The sequence below is a fragment of the Pelecanus crispus genome, chromosome 4, assembly GCF_030463565.1.
Source record: "Pelecanus crispus isolate bPelCri1 chromosome 4, bPelCri1.pri, whole genome shotgun sequence".
Classification (NCBI taxonomy): domain Eukaryota; kingdom Metazoa; phylum Chordata; class Aves; order Pelecaniformes; family Pelecanidae; genus Pelecanus; species Pelecanus crispus.
In genome coordinates this window covers 4,615,079-4,632,675 of record NC_134646.1, presented here as the reverse complement: position 1 = coordinate 4,632,675, position 17,597 = coordinate 4,615,079, and the positions used below count along the sequence as shown (strand labels likewise).

At 40.5% G+C, this 17,597-nt stretch overlaps 1 protein-coding gene across 1 annotated transcript in view; it reads left to right on the top strand.

Annotated features, from left to right (window-relative positions):
* LOC104038634 (N-deacetylase and N-sulfotransferase 4) overlaps positions 1–17,597 on the top strand; it is an 87,107-nt gene that overhangs the window by 26,797 nt on the left and 42,713 nt on the right. The window contains exons 2-3 of the mRNA XM_009493063.2: positions 4,135–4,222; positions 9,229–9,383. Of these exons, the coding sequence (XP_009491338.1) occupies positions 4,135–4,222; positions 9,229–9,383 (243 nt within the window). The remainder of the gene's footprint in view (positions 1–4,134; positions 4,223–9,228; positions 9,384–17,597) is intronic.

Sequence of the window (17,597 nt, the reverse complement as noted above, 5' to 3'; positions counted from 1 at the left end):
AATGCCTTGGTGCATTAAATTTGAGCAGAATCAAATGTTTACAGTCAATGATGTCTGGGGCATGAAGTTTTAATGTACTTAATAAAGGAAAGCAAATTGCTTCCTATTAGGCATAAAATGTTACTGCAGAAATTGCCCCAAAAAGTTTATTATGTAAATGAAGGATAGAGTTATAATTAACAAGGACATAGCAGGAAAATATCACTTCTGCTTAATAGATGCACCAATTATGAAGAATAAAGACACGGCAACTTCAAATCTACAAAAGGTAATTATATGGATTAATGCAAAAGACTGCTGAATGTAAATGCAATATAAAAAAGAAACCGTATCTTGTGAATGTCACAGAGAGAAGCCTCATTGACAAAGCAAAGAATCAATTAATAAAATGAAACCCATGAGTTTTGAGAGATTCCAGGCAATTAAGGTTTTCTATTTGAAAGAACAGTTTGGATTACCAAAAAAGAAAAAACAACAACCAACCTAAAAAAACCCAATGCACTTTGCTTAGCCTGGCACTGAGACATGCCTGTTTGTCCATGTGTAGTTGGGCTCCGTGGTTTTTTCCTTCAAGAACGATAATTATTTAGCATGATCTATTTAATTGTCCAAAAAAAAAACGGTGAGTTCCAGCTGTTGCTTTAACACACCCCTATGAGTTCAATAGGGAATGCTAACTGTATTTTCACATGGAAGTAGCTTTCCTCCACTTAGAGCTCTTTTAAGCCCCAGTACTCAGAATAAAAAAAAGTAATCCCACTGACTCTGAGGAAAAGACACACACTGGCAGACAGAACTTAAATGCTGTGGTCAGATGAAATATCCAGGAGAAAAACCTTCTCTGCAAAATAAGATTTGTCATGCTTTTTTTTTTTCTTTTATCCACATTCCTCTATACGAATTTCCCTTCTGCTGAAGTTGTGAGCAGCACCTACCATTTCTCCCTCGGTGAAGGCAGCAAAGACCCGGGGTCGGCATGCAACGGGGACGGGGACGGGACAGGTACCGGTGAGCCCCAGGGAAGGAGGGCTGCCAAGGGGAGCTGGGGACAGCACCAGGCAGAGTGTGAAAAGCTGTGTTTGCACCTGGTGCTGGGTAGGATTTCCAGCTGTTAAAATTCAATAGCCTTTCCCCATCCTGCAAACCCTTCAGAATAAAACAAATTTCCGCCTCGTGTGAAGGCTGCACAAGTTCCAGAAAGGTTTCTGGCATTGGATGCCAGGGATGTGCAACTCCTCTACCCTGCACCATCCAGGAGCTGGGGAGCTGGAGGGCTGCCCGAGCAGCAGTGTTTGCAGCTATCCTCACGGACAGACAAACAACCAGGGGTTCACCCACCCGGGAGAGTGCAAGAAGGGTGATGGAAGAACCTTGTCTGCTCTTCTCCTGCCACAGCACTTTGCTGTGTGCTGGTAAGGTCTGTACCTACAGGAGACAGAAGTTCTCATTCTTTACTGTGCCCAATTACCAGTGAAGGCAGTATGAGTCATTAGCAATTTTGTTTGAATACATGTTTATTAAAAATAGGGAAGGCAGACCCTAATCACCTAAACAGAGGTTTGGTTTTTTTTTTTTTTTTATATTAAGGATGTGGAAGACATTAACCCCCCCCCCTCTACAAACAGGCAAGTAGAGACAAAATAAATTTGGACTGGCTTAGCTGACAATATCTTCTTAGTATTAAAATTAGGTGAGGTCATGAAAATGAAGTTTAGCTGCATATTATATAAATTAATATGCATATGTGGAAATTGCAATAAAAAAAAGTCTTTAGGACCAAGCCAAATCCAGTTTGAGTGACAGATTTGCCCTTTAGACAGAGAAAAATGCTTGACACACTGCAGGTTACAGGATTTACATCTTAATCCTCGCTCTGTGTTTTTAATGAGACCTCACTGGGCTGGAAGGTTTCTGCCTATCCTGCAGTTCTGTCATCTTACTGAGATGTGAATGTGAGGGAAATCAGAGAGGAAAAAAAAATGAAGTGATATAATGATGTTTGTTTCGTGTACCTTCTTATACTATATGTTAAGTGATGATAATTTCTCAAGATGTTCTTTCCTCAAAGGAAAATTGAATTGATTTTGCTCAGCCCATCAGTCTTTCTCAACATATAGAAAATGCTCTAGATAGCTTGGAAAATTATGTTTTAAAATATAATGACTCAGATTCTGTGCTTGTGACTTTAATGGTGTTAATTTAGTGCCAACTGGGGATTTTCCTCAATGTCTTAGCTAACAGCGGTGTTGATCGCTAAGGTTTCACATTTTAGTGAACACTTAGTTGTTATATATTATGTGAATATAGTCCCACGTGTGAAATTGTCACAGGATTGAAATAATCAACTTATTAAACGTCTGGCAAGACAGGCTGGAAACCATACTGCTATCCTAACATTTAATGCTAAAGCACAAGATTTACTGTCATTAGATTACTTTATTTCCTTTAGCAAGGAAAGGAATTTGCTTGGTGACTGTTGTAGCCGATAACCACTATCTTTGTTTTACATCTTCCTTAACACCCAATAAATGTTTTCATTTAAAAAATGAAAGCAGATGCACACTGTCTGACAATCTTTTGTATTACACTCCCAAACTGCCTGGCACCCGAACGATGCCTCTTTAGAAGGCGGCTGTTAGCAAACGATGCTTGTGCTCCAACATGCAGGGTGCACAAAGATCTGCGTAATTAGGAGGGAGTCAGTAACTTTAAGAAATTAATGTCCTATAGCAAATGCTGACAGTAGCTGACAGCACCTCCCAACCCACTGCAGTGTGAAGGAAATACGGTAAATCATGAGACCACAGAAACCTGACCTGCTTAGTTCGGCTCCGTTCTGGACTAGGACTGCACAGGCCATCAGTCTGCATCTCAGCTGCTTAAACCCTGGTTTCATCATTTACGCTGGACTGGCAATACTTTTGGTTTATGCTCACAAGTAGAGTTTGTTGTTGTTTTTTAAATTAGACCAGTGGGTTGAGCAAAAACGTAAAACTATTTTCCTGTAATGTTAAGTGAAATTACTGATGGCCATACAAAATGTAATTTTTTCAAATGAAAGGAAACATTAGCTGGACTTGGACTGTGTGTAAACCACTGCATTCATTTTGTCTTTGAACTGTGCAAGAACATGAACACTCGATCAATAGAAATGTTCTTAATAGATAATGGGAAAAGTTCTCAAGAGCCACATAATGGAGACACGGAAAATTGATGAAAATAGAGCTTATAACCCATTCAACATTGGCAAGACCAATAGGGAGATAAATGCACTATCCATCTCACATATGTAGCACGTCCAAATTACGTGGGCTGGTGATTGAAAGCGGACAGATATCTGTGCAGCAAGGACTATCTTTAGAAGCAGTGCAGAGCTGACAACTAACAGTAAACGTAGATTTCTCATGCAAGCTGAACCATCTTTTCTCTTTCTCTAGTAGTTGGAAATACGCCCAAGAAAAAATGGGTAGGTGACCAAGACTACACCTATTTCTTCTATAAGTAATACCCGTTTCCTCAATTTCATTTAGATTGGTCTTATCTGTTGCTTGGAGGAAAGAACAAAAATAAACAGGGATTTGATTTCTGACATGGACACTACTTCTACCATAGGTCAAAATTGGAGTTTTTCTCATTCACACTTAAGCCTGAATTTGGTATTCAATCAGAAATGTTTCTGCAGGTAAGTAAAATCCCAATGCCTCCACATCTGGATGGCAAGTAGCATTCCTAATTTTACTTTGGGTCTTAAGCACATTTTATCAAGCTTCATTAATAACCCAAAGCATGGGCGACTTAGTGTTTTAGTATATTGCTACCTCTGAACGGCTGGATTCAAGTCCTGCCACAGATCACTGCTAACAATGTATAGTATCTTGGCCCAAGTTACAGAACCATCATCTACTTTGGTACTTAGGTACTATTACTAGCATTGCTAACCATCAAGCTCTGATGGAACAAATTAAACTCACTGTAATAGTCTTATAAAAAAAAATGAGCCCGAAATAAAATGTGAAACATTTAACAGGTTCTTATTTTTTGTATCTCCTCAGTTGGACACAACATTTAAAATGAGGCATTCCAAAAATTAATATTAATTTTTCTAAATGCGTGTTAATTTCTTATTTATTTCAGGCTTTACTAGAGACTCAAAATTTACTGCGCACTCAGGTTGCAAATTTTACCTTCAACCTTGGATTTTCAGGAAAATTTTACCACACAGGTAAGAAGGAACTTCATGCTCTCAGGTAGCTGCAATTAAATAGGCAAAAGGATTTTAAACCTAGCTTTAAACACGCCCTTTTTAAATAACATGTTGACTCAGTGGAGCAGTGGGAAATACATGCTCCACTATTTTAGCATCCAGTGTCTAATTCGGTGTCCAAAGGGGCAAAGGTATCCTACAGATGAGCTTCTCAGGAACACGTAGATGCCCTTGGTGCTTTTCTGAAAGACGTGTGGTAGTAAATCTTAGAGTTATAAAAGGAGGCAAAGTAGCTGCTAAGATCTCTATGATTCCACAAAAGACAGGACAGCACAGAAGACATACTAAGGTTTTTCTGGTATGACTGGTATGAAATATAAAAGATTGGAAAAATCACGTCTTATAACTTCTGAAGGGGCAGAAGTGTTTGAATGGGATGCACAAGATTTTGTTAGGACTGTAAAGGTAATCTGTCTCAGTCGTCTGCAAATCAGGAGGGATGATAAAAGAAAACAAGATGAAAAGAAATTTGTATTGAAACCCTGCTCCTTTCATACTCAATGCAGTAACTAGTTGCACACTCGCACTGTGTTTCTGTGGAATATTAGGCGCTTTTACATCTCCTCCTCCTCCTCCTCACGACTCCTTTCTCTCTTTTGCTCCATTTCTCCACAGCATAATGCCTTTTTTTAAAAAAAATTTTCTTTCCCCTCTTCCTTTGCCTTAACACTTTGCTGTACCTCCACTCAGACTTCCCTCTGCTGCCACCGAGCCATGCTGCTCCCTAGTACTGCTAAGGCAAAAAAACCATACCCAGCAACTCACTTCAAAGGAGACACCTCCTGTCCTCCTTTCCAAACCCCATACCCTTCCCACCTTTGAAGACCAGCTCCAAAATCCTCAGCTGTCAACCCATTCAGCCACATTTAGTGGCACTCACTGAGTGATGCTAGGGAAGCTGAGAAGCTGATCTGGAGCAGAGAAGGAAGCATTAGAGCAGCAAGAGGGTGGGAGGGTAAGTTTAAAAGCTAGGAACGATGCAGTCCCAGCTCTCATGGGCCATGAGGTAGCTGTGGAGTAAGGCAGGCCACCCCTCTCAGCATAGGCGTAGCAGTACTCCCCTTTTCCTTGCCAGTATTTGAACACCAAACAGATGAGCTTACCCAGCTCTTATGTCTCCATTTCACCACCTGTTAGGAGAGTACAGAGGTCCCTCAGAGAAGGGGAGATGAGGAAGCATGAGGGATGAGTAGAGAGAAGGAAACCAAAATTATGTATTTGTATCACTGTTGCTTTCAAAGTCCAGGCTGTTTTCCCCCTTGTGCAAGCACATAATGCTAAGCAACTGCTGCCAGGAAACCTTACAGACTAACGATACAGGCTGGAGAGCCTGAGAAAAATGAGAGGTAGAGAGAGATGGAATTACTTGCCTGGAGTCATATAACAAGCCAGTGGCAGACCTGTGATTAGAGAGCAACTTCGGAGACAGAACTTCACTATTCCCCTCACTTCATCTTGACCTGCCTGTGTAGTTATTCCTTCTGGAGATTAATTGGACACACACATAATACAGCAAAATAAACAAAAATAGCCCAAGGCTCTGAGCCACTCTAAAGTAGGATGATGCTCGGTTGTGGCCATCTACAGAGTAAAGCTGGTATCAGTCATGACAGTGTCCACTGCAGAGAAGGGTAATTCAAGGAGGGGAGGTGGAGAAAGAGATAATTTATTATAAATACTATGACATACTGAACAGCGGCTGGCACAAAACACGTAGCCTTTCCTTTCTACAAAATCAAACCCCTGACCTGCCAATACATCTTTTCTTTGTTCATCCCAACTGCCTCCATATTGTTGCCACAGGTTTTCTTGCCCAGCTGATGTAATGCTGACCAATTTCAGATTTGCTACTGCTATAGAGAGAGAAAATAGGAGAATGTGTATGTGTGCCTGTCCTCCTAAGGCTCTCAAGGCTTACAAAAATAGCACAGAACTACTTAATGAGTTGAAGCATGTCATTGCCTCCATTAAGGGACGTGCTGCTGCTTGCACTCAGCGATGCATCTGAGTTTTTAACTGAACACTTCATTTACAGGTTGGTGGTGGCGTTTTGTCATATCAGCTTAGTGGAAAGGTTTCAAAGTATTCTCCATGCAATATACACTTTATTGACTCATTATAAATAAAACATGGAAAGGTATTCTTTAATTACTGTAAATGGCTTGTTTACCCAGAGAGGCTTTTAGTATCAGATATTCAACATGGTTTATTAGCATACTGCAACTGCTGCGCCTTATTGACTTCCTTAATGTGTGATTTTGCTCTCCTTTCCAAAACTTGGATCCTTTTAAAACTACAGGAGGGAGATGAGTGTGGGAATGTGTTGGCAGGTTAAACAGTTATACATTTTCATCAAAAGGTGTTGTTGACATCTGTGCTACAAATACCAATTCTAATTGGGATGCCTGCGCACAACGACAATAGCTGACACATCAGCCTCGCTGCTCATCGTCTCACCACCACCATTGCCTTCCGTGGCACTGGTAAACTATGCGCTGTAGACGTAACGCTATTAGCAAAAAACTGAGTAGTAGACCCTATTAAGTTATGCAGTTTAACAAACACTTTCTACTTGTTCATGCAGTGGCAACAGAAATTAAGATGTTCTCAGGATTTGCATTTAAGATTTATAAGGTTATTGATAGCAACTTCAAACTTAGTTTCAGCATTGAGCTCAAGAGACCTCTAAGTTATGGTTGTAGTTTTAAAATATGGGATTATTTATTATGCGCAAACACATTTTGAATTATTACCTACCTGTGTAAAGTGCATACTGCACTCAAAGCAGATATATGTTCACTTCCTTGATTGTAGCTCTACTGCATTTTTCAGATTTCACATTAAAATGAAGACAGAAAGTTACATAAAGAATGTTGATTGTACAAGAAATTAAAACCTCAAAATTGCTTGTTTTGCCTCCAATACTCTGAATAAGGGATTGGGCAAAAATATTTAAACAGTAGAAGCACTCAACAAATGCTCCATTAAACCTCTGCATGAAATTTTTTGTAAATAATGCTACTTATGAACTTACAAAATCAAACAACACTCTTTTTAAAGGCTTGTAAAGAAAACAATCCTCAAAAGCTATGACAGCGCCACCAAATGTTAAACTTCCAAACTTTTTGTTTCAGCTCTGCCATTACAGGGTGGGGTTGTTTTTGTTTGAACTGTGAAGTGTTATGCTTTACCTGGTTTGATTTTTGTTATGGTAAAAAAAGTACAAAGTTTGATTAGTTGTATCTAAATTTTCAAAGAAATTAGTAGGAAAAAATAGGCCTTTAAAATATAGGTTTTTTATAATTAGATCATTTCAAAAGCCATGCTCTACTTCAACTGTTAATAAGGCACTAAATTATACTTTGACCTAAATCTTATGTCGAATGATTGTAGTTCTTTATATATTTCAAATATCCACTTTTTCCCTCTTCATCCCTACCTTCAGTTTCCCACCTTTGGGTTACTAAAGAGACCTTCAATGGCTTCACAAACTCCTATCCCCTTCTCTTCTCTCCTATTTTGAAAGCCTATGTTAAGTTTCTTCCCCCAATCACATTTCCCTTGCATGGGCCTGGGTGACTGCAAGTGGACCACACACCCCGAAAAAACAAGAGAGCAGTCAATTCAACAGATGCAGGATACAGAAGTTTTGCACAAAGGAGCAGACATTCACAGAAGGAGCAGCCATCGGTCCTCTCTTTTCAATAAGGAAAACAAGAAAACAAGGTTGTTTTCTTTTTCCAGCAGCACTCCCATCAGCAGGAGCAACTTTCTTAGAACCTGCAGAGTGCTGCAAAGAGGGGAATAGAGTGATTCAGCGACACCAGGAGAAAGTTTCAAAGGAATGCTCTCCTTTTGTAGTAGCATTCTTCAAAAAAACCACTGCAGAAGTCAAAAATAAAAACAAAGAGCTGAAGTGCATGCACCAAACAGCCATCTCTCTATGTTCCTGCCTCATGCCACAAAAGTAAACACTGACATCCATGGAGCATTTTCTTCCAATGAGTTTTGCAAACATTGAAAGGCTTGTAAGAAGAAAAGATATCTATGTTTGAATCCGTAGGCTGATTTTGACAATTATTTCTTTGATTGAAGCTAAATAAAAGCATTTAAATGATAAAGGAACAAGAAGGAAGGCTGCTAATAAACTGAATATTGTTGAGTAATTTGAGGCTGAAGTTATGAAATCTAACTTTGCCTTTCCAATTTGAAAAAGCACTGCAGACATATGTCTGCAGACGGTGGAAGCAGCACTGTATCATTTCTCAAATGGAAGGTTTTCTTTGTTATAACCACACATGCTGGCTTCTGCCTGAAGCAGATACTCTTCACTAACACAGGAGTTTTTATTGTTTTTACATCAAGATTAAACCTAGCAAAAATTGAATACTGAGCCATAGGAAACAACGTTTGGAACCCGTTTGCCATTACAGCTTCATGTTTTCCACCTAATTATATTTTGAAACTATTGCAAACTTGTTTCACGCTTTACCAGCGGTTATCGGATTTACCGAGGCTAATAATGAGGTAGCTACGAGTCGGGGGGGAACGGGTGGCAAGGCTCTGGCATGCAGTTCTCTGTGATGCCACCTTGGCCAGCGACAACTGTGCAGTGTCCGGCAGGACCAAAGCAGGTGGGTACAAGTCCATCCAATCTCCACCTTCACAGGGAGTCTGAACTTCAAAATACTCCTAGTGCATTGCATCAACAGCCCTTGAAAACTAATTCTTGGTGGAATTACTGTCAGTTAACACCATGCCAGGAACAGGAAAGGGTAGATACCATCCGTGGTAACTCACCTCACTCCTTGTGATATGGTAGAGCCTGTCTGCAGCGCAGCGAGACATCCAGGCCAATGACATTAGGTTTTATGGCAGCCTCTTCTGTGTTTAAAGAACAATTACGGGCATTTTCTGCTGTTGCTTTTCTATTACCTTTTTTTTCCCCCGTCTGTCTTTTGCAGGGACTGAAGAGGAAGATGAAGGCGATGACCTGCTGTTGAGATCTGTGGATGAGTTTTGGTGGTTTCCCCACATGTGGAGTCACATGCAGCCTCACCTCTTCCACAATGAGTCGTCACTGGTGGAGCAGATGATCCTCAACAAAGAATTTGCAATAGTGAGTAAAAGTTACCAAAAGGTTCGCTAGGATACCTTTACATATTACAGCTATGCTTTCCAAGATATTTTTACGTTTATCTATATTGTACGTATATATATTTACATAGATATGCAAATAAGGCAGCAAGATTGGAAACTCAACCCCAAAAAAGGCTTTCTGTGACTCAGACTTGGGCTGAATTCTGTCTTGGCCTTTTTCATGGCTTTCTGGAGAGGTAGCAGCCCTGTACCCAAGCAACCAACCTTGTGAGACCATAGGGATCAGAAGCAGTGAAATCTCAGCCGATATCAGCTGGCCTTTTAAGCTTTAGGAAGTGCTTTACACTCAGGTTATCAGCTTCCTGAAGTCTGGTGCAAACATCCTCAATAGGGGAGGGAGTGAACCCTAAATGTTGTGTTTGGTTTGTGAGAAATCTTGAAGCTAAAGAAACAAATAAGTGAAGCTGCTGGATTTCACTGTGCTTTTTTTAGATGACCTGCTTGAAAATATGCTTTTTACATAGCTAACCTATTGCTAGTATTTACAGATACTGTTTCATTTTTGCTCATTTGTGTTGTTAACCTACAAGAGCTATTCTCCTAGCCTTGCCCAGAGCTCAGAGTACTTGTACTCTGAGGTCAGGTGGAAACCATTTAGGGTCATTTCAGGGTAATTCTACTTGCTTATTGAGCATGACAAAGAAAACCTGAAATCTATAAATGCTGGCTTTGGAAAAGACACTGTGTGGCCTTTGACAAGGTGTTGAAATGCCAAGCAACCAGACCCACTCAAAAGAGCAGAGTGACAGAGCAGGGCTTTCTCTGCTGCTCAGGGAACACAAGTCTCAGCCCATCGGAGCTCCGAAAGGCCAGGCAGCAGCTGCCCCTTCCTCCCATCCCTCACATCAGCCAAGGCACATCAGGAAACCGGCAGAGGCAGGTGCCTGAACGAGCAGTTGGAAGCCAGTTATTCCCTTGTTTACAAAAATACTTTCCTGACAACTTTTAAAGAAAATTCATTAAAAATGGCTTAACTGTTTACTCTTCTTGCCAGACTTCCCCCCTTGCCATGTCCTGCTTGGCAGGGTGTTAGTACAGAGGCATTTTGGATGACTTCTCTTCCTTTCCACAGTTCTGCTTTACCGTCAGCCTTCGCTCCTGCCATGGCCTGTTCATGCCTTCTGTGTAGGCTGGCCCAGAGACCCAAACATAGTTGAGATTTAAAATGCAGGAGTAATTTTTTAAATAACCTGTGTCTCAAAAATGTGGTCTGTTCATCTTTAAACCTATGGGGAAATTCTCCTAGTATTTTCAGGAAACATGAAATCCTCTAGGTCAAACCACCTTTGGAGTAAAATCTATAGCACAGCCTGAAAACAGGGCTTGTAATAGAACCTGTTTGCAACTTCAGCTACAGAAAGATAAAGCCCATGTCCCTCTCATCACTGAAGGGTAGAGACTCCTTAGGGTGCCTATAAATAAGGAGCTGATGTCAGTGAAAGGCTGCTGTTATTACAGTTTTATTTCCTGCTAACATTTGGACAGGGGTTGTACCAACCTCTTAACCTTGAATCTATATGAGCTGTACAATTTACTTATGAGAACATTTCTTTTCAAAAGGCTTCCTGTGAAATCCTCTCTGTGGGAGAAATTTATCTTCCTGATATGACAACCTTCCTGATAGCTATCAGAGAGGTCCCAGCCATGACTTCAGAGTAGTTTTGTATCCTCCCCTGCTTTCTCATCCTCAGCATCGTATCTTACTTGGGAAAGGAACTCCCTGTTCTACAGCTGCACTTCTGCAAGTCCTCCAAAGTTAAAGCAAACCCCTTTTCATTATTCTTTGACTTCACAGCGTGGATCCAAATTTAAATTAGAACTCTAGAACAAGACACAGAAAATCTGCTTGATGTTATACATGTTTTATTTGTGCTCTAGCATCTTTACTTAGTAGCATCCTCAGGGGAACACAGCTTGATGCTGATGCCATTTTCTCTTGAATTTCCCATTTATCCACCGTATCTCCCCACCTCCTGTTTTAGCTGCAGGTAGAGATGACACTGTGTCAGTTTCTGCAAGGAAAGCCGCAATAATTATTTGGAAGTATGACCACATTCAGTCTTCACCTAATGTGGTATTCCTTCATTCTTCTTTTTTTTTTTTTTTTAAACATGGGTAAGAAGGTAACAGGGTCTTCAGAATGGGAGAACGCATCATTATACCTGAAAAGGTATAATGTCAAGGTTGCTTTAAGATCCCAAATAGCACAACAAAAATTCTGTTCATTAAGACCTGTTGGCTCCTCCTGACATTACCATTTTAGAAGAAAGCTAAAAGATCACACTGTCCGGAAACGTGCACCCAAATCCCATCGCAATCAGCAGTTTCTCCACACGAGAGTATCGGGCTTGGGATTGACATTGTTCACTGGGGGAAAAGGTTTCATGAAAGGAATGTCCTTCTCTTGAGGACTGTGGATTAAAGACAAGCTTAATAAACACAAGCCGGTGTGCCTGAAACAGTATTTCATGGGTATTATCGCATGGAGCTATAAATGTACACGAGCATAATTTTTATTGGCTCTTGTACTTACACTGTATGCATAATCTCTGGTTTGCAGGAGCTCAAGTACACATACAGTCTGCTGAACACAGGCAAGAAATACAGGTGTTAGCGCTGGCAACTAGATAAAAGACCTTGTTCCGTTCTACACAGGTATATCTGTACCTCATAATGATGCTCTATAAAATGGGGGTTTACACTTGCAGCCTGCCTCAAACAGCTGTAGCACAAAATACACGTAGAAAATCAGGTATCTAAACAGTTTTTGTACACATACAACTAATTGCTAATTAGGTATCTAATTGCCTTGATTTCAGTGCAGATATGTATACCTCTGTGTATCTGGGGCTTAGTAAAATCAACAGTCTTTAAAGGATTCCCCTACATGCAAATTGCTTGTGAACCAGGAGACTGCCTTTAACTAGAGCCCTCCAAATTATTACCTTTATGTTTCACTGAGATATTTATAATTTCTACCGTTTCACACCTAGTTGGTGAGAGGAAGAGACTTTCATGCATCTTTCATAAATGTTATTGCCCCGCTGCTCTGGATCCGGCAGGCAGCGTGGGAAATCCTGTCTGGCAAAATCCTTGTCCGCTCATGCCTGAGCGATGGGCCCCACAGCTGCCCCCACCTATAGCACCCTTCCCACAGCCCTCGCTGCCAAATCTCTTCTCAAGCACTCACGATACCCTCCAGCCTAGGAGGAACAAAGCCAGAGATTTTAACTGTGGTAAAGGAAGTTGCAGACTACCCAGAACTTTGCTATCCTAATGTTGTCTTATTTATCCTTTAAGGACACTAATGAATTAAGCGTTGGATGAAATTTCCCAAACTGATAATATCTCAAGTATTATTCTCCTTGTTTATAGGCAATGCAATTGATTCACGAAGAGGTAAAGAAATTGTGCAAGCAGAAGTCTCTGATAATACATATTCCAAAAATAAAACGAACCAAGTTTTCACTGCCATCCTTTAATCACAAGATATCCTTCCTCCCCCCTTTTGTACATCCTTATCTGACAAAAAACAAATAGAATATCTTTAATCTAAAGCCTGTAGCTCTTTATTTTGTCCCTCTGTTTGTTTGTTCAGCCATTATCTTCTGTGCTCATTTGTGAGCACATGTGCCCAGAGCACAGTAGAGAGAGGGCAAAAACTATCATTGATGGTAAAAAGGTAGCTGGGATCTGATATGAAGATGTGAGACACACATATACAGAACAAACAAATCGATTCAGAGATACACATATACAAAACAAGCAAATCAGTTCAGCGCCTGTCTAGTAACACTTCAATCTCTGGTTTATAAACCAACTACAGATGCACATTAGCACTTCCTCTGCCTAAAACTTTTGAGCTGCCCAAACCACAAAGAAACCATGAGCTTTTAATATACCAATTAAATACCAAGAATATGAAGACCAGTGACCACACATCAAAGGCAAAGTATCTACATGTGATGAAAAGAGAGTCTAATTCATCTCATTATTAATATCTGTAGTTAATGTTGGGAAGGAGAGATGCCCACTAGAGATTGCTTCTAAAAGTGTTCTGTAAATGGCTTGCATATATAGGATAACATTGTCCTGTGCAGACAGGATGAGATTTATTCTGCCTAACCTTAAGGTCCTTCCATAATAGCCCATCTTCATTAGTGCTTTTGTCCGTATCGGGAGCGTGCTTTCACAGCACATTGCTAAGACTGCCTCTGCCATCTCAGCTTTATTTGGTACCACACGCATGCAGAGCCTATGTGTTTCCTAGTCACGCATAGCTGCCTCAGTGCTGGACTGCCTTTCTGCATTTCACATCCTCAGAAACCCAAGATCTTAAATCCCAAAATCTTCTCTGCCTCTCGGTAATCTGCTACGGTACAAAGCATGCCTCAAACAGGAGTCGTAGTGATATCTGGGAGACTCCTAGGTAAGACTGGTGAAAAGCTGGCTTTTCCCATGTCCCTGTCAACCCCGGATCTGACACCAACACCAGAAAACCCACTTTGTTAAGACCTCTTGGACTCTCTGCTTGGCGAATTGTAGAGCCACATGGCAGGGAAGCACACCACACAGATGAAAAAACAACGGTGAAAGCAAATACCAACACACAGAGCCCCTATATCTCAATAACAATCACCTCTCATTTGCTGAACTGTCTTGTTTAAGCTTTTATGCAGATTTTTACAGTTTAGAATTGAACTAAAAGTAACTGAAAGCTGAAATATCTATTAAGTAAAAGTTACCCAGAACAAAAAAACCACATGTCCATAAAGGATAAAATACAACACACCATTTTTGTGAGTGGTGACAAACAAGAAAGCAGCAAATTCATTTACCAAATAAGAGAAACACTACTAAGTATTTTAAACTGACATAGTAACATACAATCTCTTACAGGAAATCTCACCCATGTGCAGCAATATTAGAAATATATCCCAGTACTAAAAATACGCAAAGCTTATGTAAATCTTTTAACTTTGGAAGGTAACATCTGAAAAAGTACTACGTTTACTCTATCACCTACTGTTGCACAAAGTCAAATAGTTTAGCAGACCTCTGAGGTTGTACTATTAACTTTTTCATCTAATACGAGTCTTTACACCAAAGGGAATGCTGCGGTTCAACTGACTGTGTGAAAAGATCTACAGTAGACATAAGATTTAAAAAATTAAAAGGTTGCTTTTTTATTCTTTCTCTGACAACAGACAATACTAGATATTTCTGTAAAACAAATCACCAGTGATCTTTAAGAACCACAATGCCAGCTGTGTTATAACAGTTTTAGGTTTTGTTTCAGTTTATTTCTTACTGCATTTTAACAAGGACATGTAATGTTTGGGGCAATTAAAAACTGGGGGGGGGGGGGGGGTTCTGTCAGACAAGATCCTGCTAATATAAATAGTCAGTCTTCCAGATGCTGGGTTTTATTCAAATTTCCAACATCTGCTCACAGAAGAGCTGTTATAGGAATGCAAACTTACTTGTTGAGAATATACCTCCTTCTGGAGAGCCGTGCTCATTCTGCATCACCTGCCCTTTCTTTAGCAGAAGGGTTTTTTTGCAAATGCAGAATAAGTACACACAGCACATGCTGACTAATGGCAAACACAGCTCATTTCTGTACAAATAGGAAGGTCAAAAGAGGTTAGGAGCTTCAAGCAAATCTTTGCTTGCTTGAACGAAGCTGATAATTGAGAGAGATAAGCAGCCCTGGCAGATTGCCTCAGCCTTTCAGATCACCCGTAAAAGTACCTGTCCTACGCATGGGCTCTGGGCAAGGCAGCTTTGGAGGGTGCGCAGACGAGCCAGGCTGCATCGGCAGGACTATGAGTTTCCAATTCCCACTGCTCTGGCTTGGACACATCAGCACGAACATGAGACAGTGACTCCCTGGGCTGTGCCACGGGAAGCTGCTGCCGCTGGCCAGATGTGCTGGCCACACGTGCTGGCCACACGCAGGCATCAGAGGGAGGGTTATTTCGAGCTGGTAGTAGCCTGATCCACATACCACATGCTCAGTGGGGCCGGGAGGACATGAGGTGTGCTCCTGGACAGCATCCTCTAGTCTGGTCTAGCCCTTAAAACAAGGTCGGTCACGTGCTTCCAGACCGCTCCATGATGCAAACCAATGCATGGGAAGTAGCGACAACTCGGGCAATTTTCTGCCCAAAAATGCAACATCTGCTTTAATCATCTTCCTCCATCTCACAGGTTATAGCAGTGATTCTCCTTTAATACTGAACTCTACCACTGCTGCAGCTTCAGCTTACACCATCATTTAAATTAGCATTTAAAGTCTCTTAACGCACAAGTAAAATAGGAATACAAATTTAACCTGTCCAAAATTAATGGCCCTGAGGTCCCAACTTAAGCATGCAAAGGAATGCAATGCTGCTGTTCTCAGTGCCAAAACAGGCCAGAAGTTTTCCAAACTAGGCAAACACATGCACAAAGTTTTTGAACAAATTTTGAAAAGAAAAAAAAAAAAAACAATGGAAGTCTTGAATGTAAAAATAACCCAATAAAATCTTACAGGAAACTGTTCCTGAGAATATATAATATACTCACTACAGGCATCTCACATTTTGCCAAATAGCTTAGATTCAAACATATACTCCTCTTTTAACACATTAGTTCCCAATCCCAAACTAAATTTAATAACAAAGTGAGAGGAAAAAAGGAAACAGAGCAACAGAAATCCCTGAAAGAGGACATACAATATTTAATTTACGCAAGTAAACTGAACATGGAACTGACCAAAGAAAATCTGATTATTTGTTAGTTTTTTCTTCTTGAAGTCATATTGGGTACCTGAGTGACTGCCATGTGTTTGTGTGATGAACTGTGGAGTGTGCAGGTTTTACTCAGAGGCTAATTAGCTTTTTATATTGAGAACTTATGAAAAGCTGCCTTATTTTATTTGTGAGTGGCAGATTACCATTTCACCATTCTGTTGCTATAGCAATACCAGCAGCAAATAGTAAGTAGATAAACAGGATTTTGCATGTATTCATCCACATACCTACTTTTGAACATATCCTTCAGAGCAGTCTTCATTATCTAGCTCAGGACACATTTGCCGTACATTTACGTGTCTGTATACTCCCTAACACAGGTTTGGTGAAGGTTTGTAGATTCAAGTTAATACAGTATATTTAAGTTAACACAGTATATTTGACAGCGTGAGCATCATAGACTACTCGGGCATAGTAATAAATGACCAGATTTTTCAGAAACCTTCAGATATAGCTTTTTCCCTTATACATGTTCATGGCAAAAAAATAGAGAAAAGAGCGATTTAACACTTCTCATTATAGAGCTATTCCTCATTTCACCCTTAAACTGACTCATGCCTTTCAGGTAGGTAACAACATTAATAAGCAGAAATTACATTTTTGCTCTCAGTAAATTACAAAGTAGTGAGTCTGGGTTTCTTTTTTTCCAAGATCAGTCAGTAACCTAAGATCTTTACTAACAAGGAATGGATAATTTTAAGTGGTTGCATTATGTGATGTATGACCAAGCATTCCCCACAGATTTAACTTAATTTTTGTCAATGAACCAAAAGACTTCCTTTGCAAACTACTTGAAGATGCCCAGCAGAATCTGCTATTCCTGGAATTAAAGTAATCAACAGTTCTTGGGTAATGTGGGCAAGAAGGAGGACAAAAAAAAACCCAACACCCAAATCATTTCACATTTTAGCCATTTCCCTCTGAACATCAGTTTTATATGAACAGAAAACAGCTGGTGTATCCTGTAGTACCGGGAGTAAAATGAATTCAGCAAACACCCTGAGCACAGGAAGGGGTCCAGCGAGAGCCACAGCGCCAGGACACCCTGCAACCTGGAGATGCCTTGCGAGAGTTGAAAAGGGCTTTTACTGGACCTGCTGGAAACGAGCCTCAGCAGGAGAAGAGGCAGAGCACAGCCTTTCTTTCCGCCAGTAGCTGATGATAAACGCTGGATGAGTTTTGGAATAGTCACGCAGACCAATGAAACTAATTACCTCATTTTCACGTGTATAGCTTACACTTCAAATCATTTGCTCTTTTAAATACATCCTGGTCTATAGATGTGGTTATCAGGCCTCATCATCAGATGGGGTTTCCAAACAGCCCACGTTAAGTCAGGAGCAGGAGGGATGAGGAGCACAACAAAGGCAGGAGAG